This window comes from Morone saxatilis, unplaced genomic scaffold (assembly GCF_004916995.1).
Source record: "Morone saxatilis isolate NCDOM2014 unplaced genomic scaffold, NCSU_SB_2.0 Contig12, whole genome shotgun sequence".
Classification (NCBI taxonomy): Eukaryota; Metazoa; Chordata; class Actinopteri; family Moronidae; genus Morone; species Morone saxatilis.
The window spans coordinates 9,823,879-9,833,763 of record NW_023339674.1 but is presented as its reverse complement, the minus strand read 5'-3'; the positions used below and the strand labels follow the sequence as shown (position 1 = coordinate 9,833,763).

Sequence of the window (9,885 nt, the reverse complement as noted above, 5' to 3'; positions counted from 1 at the left end):
ATATACACGCAACTATCAACTAAAACTATCATTATGTCATTGTGAGGCAGACACGCATAATGCCAAACTAAAATATAGTATAGTAATAGTAATTCAGTTTCCAAAAATACAAAATCTAGAATTTAATTGGATGCAGTTGCAGGTGGTCGTGATGGTGGTTCCTGCTAATTATACCATCTAAAAATAACTTGTCACACACCCAGCAAGGAAGTGCAGAAACATACTTCCCTGCTGTGTGCTTCGTGTGCAAATCCAGATTTCCTGCCAATGAGACACTACAGTGAGGAGTGCTGCTGCCAATTATTGAAAATACACTAGCAATCTCTTCGTCTGAGGAGGACGATCACGTCTTAAAAAGGCGATTACACAGACCAGCAGCAACCAACCAAGCAATTTCACCATTACTAAATTTATAAATGAGAAAAAAAAATCTAATTTCCCCCCAGGCATTTAGGGAAAGGCATTTCAAATTTGTAAAGTAAGCGTCATGCTGAATCTGGTACTACTTTTTTCTTTAAGATGCAAAATAATGGATCCCCTACTGGCACTGGTGATTGGGCCAGAAGTTTTTAGAATATACGATTAAAACAGGTAGAGTACAAAGTTAAAATAGCTAGGTTTAGTTGTGTATTAGTTGGGTAAGGGTTTTGGTGGTTAAAATAATAGTCATTTTGACATGAATAGAAAGGTCTGTTTCTCTCAACTGGATTTGATTTAATAATATTGTTCACAGATTTTGTCATCACTCAAAACGGACTCCTCGCAGCTAGTCACCATGTGATATTAGTCATGGGCAGTGCATGATTTATTATATGGCATGTTTACTGTTAGCTTCTTTTACTTTCGCTCATAAGTGTCCTGTTTCTTATTCATGTTGGGTAAAAATTACACTTCAGCCAGGAGGCAGATAGTTTAGCATAAAGACTGAAAGCATGAGAGAACAGCTAATCTGGCTCCAAAGGTACGTAGAGTATTTGGCCTTAATGGGCGATGTTGTGAATTAATAAACAGTATGGTTTCATGACATAAATGGATTTGAAGGATTGCTACATACATGTGATTAATGACTTTAATTTGACAATGATTTTATTCACTGATTTAGCCAAAACCAGTAATTCCTCTGTCAATATCACAATATAAATGTATAAATTGCACCCATCCCTCAACATGACATCTAATAATCAGACTTTTTCATCCTCTTTCCATAATTGGTTCAATGATTTTGACCCAGAAACTACTTTGACTCTCTGGGCTACCGAACACACACAAACACAGAAGAGCTGGCGACTAGCAACCCACTTTAATCCCTGTGAAATAAGATTTTCTTGATGAATATCATTTGGATACAGGAACACAAATATGTTCCAACATTTCAGGTGTGATGACAGAAAAAAACAAAAAAAACAAACAAACAAAAAAAGGTATATGTGCGACATTTACAAAACTAATTCACAAAACACAAGGCCTGCGGTATGTACAAGGTGACAGTGTTAGGAAACTCATCAGTAGTTTAATATTTATGTAGCACCTCCGTGGCACTAAATGGCCATATCCGGGAAAAGAAAGAAGCATTTACCAGAACAAACTGAGTAATATGCCTATGAAAAACTGTCAAAATTAAAAAGGTATTAATATTTTGGAGCGGCCAAGCTTGTGAATTCAGAAAATGAACATAGAAAGAATACAGTAATAGAAAAAACAGACAACATTATTAATATACAATATTGATTTATACATACAATTCAAACCAAGAATGGTACAAAATCTTTCCAGATTTTAGGGTTCCTACATATTCTCCTTTTTCCAAATATCATTTCATCACATTTTCCTGACTTTCATCCTTTAAAACCGACTTCATAAGTTTTGGTCAGTTCATGTGCTAATTGGAGAAATGTGATGTTAAACAAAGATATTATTCAGTAAAATGGACAAACTGGAGCGAGTATGACAATATAAGCAACGGATATATATTCAAGTGCCAATTATGACTGAGGAATATTTTGAGGCAGTTTTCTGGGCTGTACTTCCTTAACTGTGTGAAGACTCGAAGGTTAAAACCTTTTTTTTCTCCATGTAGGAACCCTGAGAACGTTTTGAGTGTGAAAAGTGGAGCCACCAAATGAGCTTTTTGAATGACGTCAATACATAAAATGTCTCATCTGTTAACTACTGTGACACATCTTCACAAAAATTCAATGCATCCTGCAGACAAATCTACTAGTGTTCGCATTCAACAGGTTTCTTCTATTACAAATAATTCTTTCAATATTTGACTAAGACATTTAAATACTGAGTTCCCCCTACAATACATTTTTTTTTACCCCCATCCCCCTGTTTACCTCTTGCAATCTGACAATAAAACCTTACTGAAAATATCCTGTAGATGGACAATGTGACACTTTAGTTCCACCAGTTCCAAAGCCATGAATGGCTGGATTGAAAAATAGATATTTTGTTGCTGGTTATTTGATTTAAAAAAAAGAAAAAGTGAAGTCCACTGGGGCCTCAATGCTGAGAGGCATAGTCATAGTAATTAGCTTCCTGTACAAAGAAAATGGGAAATGGGAGTGTGCTGTTATTGAATTAATGCAACGAGGTATGGAGTTGATACCACCCAGAGACGTATTCATATTAAGATGGAGGAAAAAAGCATAGCAGCTGACCAAAAAAAACAAAAAAAAGCAAAAGCCTAAAAAACAAACAAAACAAAAATACCAAAACAAAAACAAAATAATGTTAAAAAAAACACACACAAAAAACCTTGTCCTCTTTAGCTGCTGCTTCAGAGCACGCAAAAGCACCACTGCAAATACATTATCTCAAAAATAGAAAAGTAACATGCATTAAAAGAGTGCTTGTGTGTCCGTCTCTTTTCCTGCCATGACCCTGAGCTCTCAGAGCCGGTGGAGGAAATGTTTTTGTCCATTAATACAGCACTCAGTAGAATCCACCTCCATTAGCTTACTTCCTATGGGCTCAGCCTCCACTGGCCGAGTAATATTATAGTGGAGTTGGTTTTTAATACAGGGATCCGGGGCCATCGTCCTGAGGGAAATGTGAATGGAGGAGGGTCTCCATGTAGGAAACGTAGCCGCTGCTCGGCATGTAGCTGTCGGACATGTGCTGAGGTGAGGGCAGGGAAGGGGCGGACAGGAGAGGGTCAGAGTTCAACTTCGACTGGAAAGGGGTTGACTGTGGAGTCAGCGTGGGGTCTGAGGCCAGGGTGGACTCCGTTAGAGCATCGGTGAGGGCGACGCTCGTGTCCATTGGGGTCTCAGCGTCCATCTGAATACCATTGGTTGCGGCAGGGGCATCCTGTGGGGTCAGAGTGGGCTGGGACAGAGCTTGTGAGGTCGGCGGTGTACTAATACTGTGATGTTCTGCTGCTGGTGATGCTACCGGGGCTGTAGTTAGGGGGCAGGCAGGCTTGTTGGTTGTCTCCATGGAGGTTTCAGCGGGCGGGGCTGAACCTGAGGGCAGACAGCGGCGTTTGGCTGCTTGGGCTTCATCTGCTGGGGAAACCTCCTCCTGTGTTACAGGTATGGCCTGAAAACAGACAGGTACAAACTCAAACTGAGGACACACAGGGAGTATCAGGAGTTTCTGGCTGTGTGCGAAATCGCTCCCTATCTCACTACAACATGCACTACATCTACAGTCGGCCATTCAGGCTCCAAAGTCAGTGTGAAAATGTATCCACAACATACAACTCAATGCTTTATAGACTCTACAGCAATGTTTCCATGGGTGAAATGCTTCTTTAAGTAATTCAAACATGCAACCTTGGGCTCTTTTACGCTACTGACATTTACAGACTAAAGAATGAATCAATTGATTAAAATTTGATAATGACACTAGCGGTAACTGTATTTTATTGTTGTCTTTGAAACAAGAATCTTATTAGGTCATTAAATGTTAATATTTGCTTCTTGTGACAACAAAAGGGTAGCCCTTGCCTAAATCAAAGGCACAAATTTTCATTAACAGCTCACCAAGGAAAAAACTGATATTTATTAAAACTTACAACCCACACATTTTGGCCCACACACCGGCCTTTATACTCTGGAGGCTGCAAAGCGTTGGTTGTTTGCTTGAACAAATGGTTGTTTTATCTGCAACTGGTGTCGTTTTATTGAACAATAGAGGCTATTGCTGGGGTGCCTTTTCTATTAATTTAACTCTGCATCCAATTCTTAAATCTACTGTGTCAACCAATCTAATGTCTGCCAAACTGAAGTGTCTTCCTCTCATGTATTATTACAACAAGGCTAAGTAAATCTATGTATGATGTTATGAGCATAGGAGAAAGCAGAATTTCAGCAATGTACTCACCAGTCTGGCTCGGACCCTCTTGGGCAGCTCCTGATCCTGCTGATGGATCTCTGAAGGTTTTAGCATTAGCTGACTCTGGTCCTGAAACTCAACCTGAGCAGATACAATGAAATAAACAACAAACATTTCCAACTGCTCTGTAAGAATAAAATATCCAAACACACTCAACTCAGCAGGAAAATACATTGTTATCATGGTAAAAGAGGACTCATCCGTGGGTAGTGAATAAAAGAGTAGCAGGGCGGCTTAGTGAGCAAAACTACAAACTTGTACCCAGAAAGTCACAGATGGGATCTCAGCCATTATAAATGGTTCCACCAACAACCATGTGCTCTGTCGCAAATGTCCTTGACCACGGCACTGAACCCCAAAGCTGCTCACTGACTGGATGGCAGCATCAGCTATGTGTTTTAATCGTAAAAAGAAAAGGACATGGTCAGGGTTGCGGCCCTGACACGGTGACCAGCTGGAGGCTTGTTTTTAATTCATTGTAACAGAGCTCCTTGTCTCCAACACGGCTCTCACTAGTGTAGCCAGTGGGCTACACAGGGACATGAATTTTACCTATCAGATACTCGAAATGAAACTCAACAAAACTGTCTTTGTTAGTCTTTTCACACTCTTTCCAACAATCACCAATGTCACAAAATTGTAGTAGAGTAGAAAATAGCTGTGAAACAGGCCGCTATCGTTGCCATGTAATGTTTGCTTATCCTGGGGAACAAATGCGCCCGTCAAAGTATGTCCAGTAAAAGTACTCCTCTTTGCTCACAAAACCAGCGTCATGACAAAATATACGATTAACCAACCTCCCTTAACCTCATCTGCTAATACATTCCTGTGTCTACGTATGGAAGTGACTTTCAAGATGGCCTCCCCAGACACCAGTCCCAGGGAATCATCTTCTTCATTTCTGCATGTTCCACTTTGTAAGCACTCCGCATATTTGCCCCACAAATTCCCCCAGCATGCAGCAGTGATGCTAAATCTCTCTACTTATGTTTTAATGCCACACTGTATCAAAATGCTCCACCATAATCTACAAGGGCAGCCAAGCTTTTCGCACGTTGATAAATACCAGATCAGGGGGACCAAACCAGAGGGTGGCAAAGCAATTATCCAGAGCTCCCTGCTACCAAAAGTTCACAGGTTCAATCACTTCCAAGTCACTCCGTAGCAGAGCATCAGTAGATGTATGTAGAGGATGCCGTTACAATTTTTTCACCTCGGAGACTGTATTTAGAAAAGTTTTTTTACAGTTTGAGTTTACTTGAAAGGATTCATACATTTACACAGACTGCTGCTAGGAATTAGTGCAGTTATTCAGGAATGTGATTGTTTTCTATTCCTTTTCTATTCCATTTGGCTATGAATTGTGTGATTCACAAACCTAAACTGTGGATACATTTCTGTAGGAAAAAGGAATGAAGTCAGAGAGGTAAAGCAGTGACTTTCCAGCCTCAAACCTGATTCTCTAACATCTAGTTGACTTTGGAATTTTGATCATAGATGTTTTGGTTTGACTGTAAAATGATATCTAATAGTTGTGTTTTTCCTCACCTGGTAGCACTTGTGGCTGTGCTGTCTCACAAAGGAAGCATTGAGGACCTGACCCTCAGGCGTACTGACCACAACCAACTCCCCCACCTCGGGAGGACCGGAACGCAGGCAGTCATGACTCTGACGGCGGAAGAAAGAAAGAAAGAAAAATGATGTAGAGGAAGAAGGTGGGAATGAATAGAGAAAGTGGAGGAGATGACATTTATGAGACCTGCATGTGTCATTATACAAAACACTATCTTAAGTAATATAATATGACCTGAGAATCTGTATACAACTTTGAGTAAAAAAAACATTGTTGGAAGGATTTTCATACAGGTCCCTGATGTTCAATGAAATCTGACTCAACACTTACACAATGTAAACTGTTTAAGTGTTTTAGTAGGCAGAAAAGAAGAAGTTCCCTCATTGTTTAATAAGTTTTACTTTCTATAACATTACTTGATATAGCTCTAGCTGTTTTATTTTAATTCAACCTCTTCTTCATTGCAAACACATGGCGGTGAGTCATTAAAGGTTATTTGAAGTTACATTTAGTCATTATATTTTCATTTGGAAAGATGCTCCAGCAACAAAGCATATGGCAGTTGCTAGGATATTTCCTGCTGGCTTTAAAAAAGAAAATGTAATTTGTTAAAGTTCTCTCTATAAATTGTACGCAGGTAGGTGTAAGCTGTAAAAAAAACACTCACCACTATGTTTTCTGGGTAAACATTGTCACAATATGAGCCATCGTCAAAATTGACCTCGTAGAACGTCTGCGTTGCCATGCCAATGATGGTACAGTGATAGTACCAGCCGTCACTGTTGCGACCAATCACCTTCTGGCCTAGGTTCGGACTCTGTGGGCCTTTGGGTGCTGTCCGAGGCTGGAGGGAGAAAACCCCAGGCAGAGAAGGTTAAGAAAGGATCAAACCTCACTACAATTCATGTGTGTTCATGGAGCCCATGTGACACACACACACACACACACACACACACACACCTTTTGAGTATAACTAATAAGGTTCACTATTCATTCAGGTTCTCAGTCTCGATGAGATCAAAATTACTAAAACCTAAGTAAGAAGAGATACTCTTTCTGTGGTTCCTGAGTAGTAATTGTGTTCTCAAGGGTTTTCGCAGCTAGATGACTGTTAGCTGTCTTCTCTCAAAAAGTTCAAGAATGGTGTATTAAGTCAAAAGATTCAAATATTGACTGAAAAATCAATTTTAAGTACGAAATTATACTTTAACTGAACCTCCAGTCACATCTGAAATACTGAATGATAAACCATTTGTGTTTCTGTAAAAACTAAAACCAATTCAACGGTGCATCTTGATTTGCACTCACCTTCAGAATGACACCTTTATGCTTGTGACAGGTGACGGACACCACATAGGGCCAGTCGGCTGGTGTCATGACTACTCCGGCAATTTGGGCACAGGTGACGTGGAAGGAGGTGGCACAGTTCTTGTGTGAGCACTGGATGCAGGCGCCGCGGTTCTGACTGGCATTCTTGCGATGGCAAAACACACACTTCTGCAATGAGAAGAGAAAATAAAGAATTGTCAGTTTGAATTCCCTTGAGCTTATTTTTCTTTATTACATTCTCTTTCGTGGACATCCTAAGATCACAGGGATGTTATTATGGTCCTATGACACAGACTGTAAACATAAAAGTTTAGTTTATTCCAAAGGGATGATACAGGCAGGTACCGGCTTGGGCAAACACTGGTGTTCACAATTACATCCTCTTCCAAAGCACATATCTCAGTCTAGTGTTTTCAGTGAACTTGCTGTTGCCACAGTAGAGGTTTTATTCCTGTCATGAAAGCCCAAACACGATCACAAGTCCTACTGAGGCTATTTATTGATGTTTATATTCAGAAGAATCATGAGAAGTTTTGAAAAGAGATGTCTTAAAATGAGGATGAACAGAATGAGCATCAAATTAGGAATCGCTTTATTATTTTTAGCGTGTGACCTCCTAAAACCCCACCCTGCTACTCTAATAAGCCTTTTCCACCAAGGCGGTTTGAGGGCAGGTTTGGTGACAGTGCCTAATCTTGAACCAGTTCTTTGCGTTTGACAGCCAAAGAACTAGCTCTTGGCCAGGAAAACTGCTTCCAGAGCAGCATCAAAACTTTGCTGGACTAAAATCAAGCATGTGACTGCCATTTCTTTTTTAAACTCCAAAAAAACAGAACTTGAGTATGGATTGGAAATCAAAGCAGCAGTGCTCAGTGGAGGGACTTTATTTCTCAACAAAATTCATTCACTCTTCTAACTGCAGCACTTAAAGAGCATCTTATGAAACAGAGATGACGGAGGAATCCAGAGTGTAAGCATTTTCTCCTCTCCCACATCTTCTAATCTACGTGACAGGTTTCTACTCATTAAAACAAAATGGATCTTTCCGGTTTTGCACATAACATACATGCAGAGTCGTCGGTGCCTGAGCCGTCACTATGACATTCAAAACATTTTTTTTTTTCATCTCTCTTTTTTTTTACTGCACCCTTTTTGGTGTCTTGCATCACTTGTTCAACGTCTACCCTTTCACATTCATACAAGGAATTTGTTGTCCTCCCTTGGAGCACTTGTCAAATCCCTTCATTCCATCCCCACATCCTGAGTGTGAAATTACCACTGGCAAAACCAGCCAACCAAATCTTTGCCTTTGGTCGGGAAGCTAGTCTACTTTCCACAGACACTTTGACATGCACCACCCTGCAAATGCAACCCAACAACCTTCATTTTCAATTCACCTCGAATCCTCAACCCTCCATGTCTACCCCCTTTACAATTTCTTCCCCCATCCCTCATTTGTCCTTCAATTCAATTAAAACAGAGAGAACAAGGGAAAAGTGGATGAAAAGCTGGGAGGGAACAAGGAGAGATAATAACAGCGTGTGAGGAAATCTGGCCTGCCAAATTGAGTTATCTTCTCAATACACCAGGGTAAGTGTGTTTCAGAAACATTATCTCCCTTCAAAATCCTAATAAAAACATTCATCTATTAAGAGATCAACTGCCAAGAAATAAATCAGGTAAGAGAAAAGTAGAATGATATATGTTTAACTCATGACAACATGATTCAATCTAACAGACAGAATCCACCTATTACCCCAACAGCTTTGACAGCTGTCTCATCTTATGTGACTTGTATCTTTCTGTGTACTTGTTTTATTGTGATTATCTATCATCACACACACACACACACACTATGTCTTTCCAATCCCTCATGCTTTCTCTCTTATCCTTCCTTCTCCATACTCCTCCTTTTGACAAATCACACTGCGAGCAGCTGTAGCGCAGCTCATGGGCGATCAATAAAAAATAAAAATCCTTTATTAAAGTGCCAATACTTCATTTTTGTCCCGGTGCAGGAAACATGTACAACAGCTCTCAACAGAGCTGTGCTGAGTGATATTTCACCGGCTGCTGTGGTTTATGCTTTTTTCTATGCTGGGTCTACTTTTACCACTGCTCAAATCAAAGGCAGGCAGAGACATGTGGGGTTAGGGTTAATGTTTCTTGCTACATGAAAAAATGTAGCAAAAAAGCATTAGTTTTATGTCCATCTGTTTGTTTAGATCTTATTCCATATTCCAACTAAATTATTTTCACTTTTAATGCATTTTAAGCATCTGTAGAATTAAAACAATTCAGGCTTTGACTCTGGCCTCTTGTTATATATTAAATATATATTACACTAAACCTACCCACTGAAGTAAAATGCCAACTCCCAAATGAGAACAGTAGTTAATAACTGACAAATCGTGGTACGGTACATGGTACGTGGTACGTAGTATGGTAAAATACTTATAAAGATTGTATGATGATTTATTTAAGCAGCTTGTTTTTCCAAGCTTGAGGCTGTTTTCTCACAAGAAAAGAAATCACAGTACCTCTAGGTGCAATATGCAACACTACCTTTGGGAAAGGTACATCTTTTGAGGATCTGCGCAGTGTTACTGTGTCTGAGAAATTCTGAAACAACTAAGACA

The 9,885-nt window shown here is 39.8% G+C and overlaps 1 protein-coding gene across 1 annotated transcript in view; it reads right to left on the bottom strand.

Moving 5' to 3' along the window:
- Window positions 1-2,744: 2,744 nt before the first annotated feature.
- Window positions 2,745-9,885, bottom strand: part of kdm4b (lysine (K)-specific demethylase 4B) — a 41,975-nt gene continuing 34,834 nt past the window's right edge. Inside the window, 5 exon segments of the mRNA XM_035653428.1 lie at window positions 2,745-3,546; window positions 4,333-4,425; window positions 5,893-6,012; window positions 6,585-6,761; window positions 7,226-7,411. Coding sequence (XP_035509321.1) covers window positions 3,019-3,546; window positions 4,333-4,425; window positions 5,893-6,012; window positions 6,585-6,761; window positions 7,226-7,411 — 1,104 coding nt within the window. The 3' untranslated portion in view covers window positions 2,745-3,018.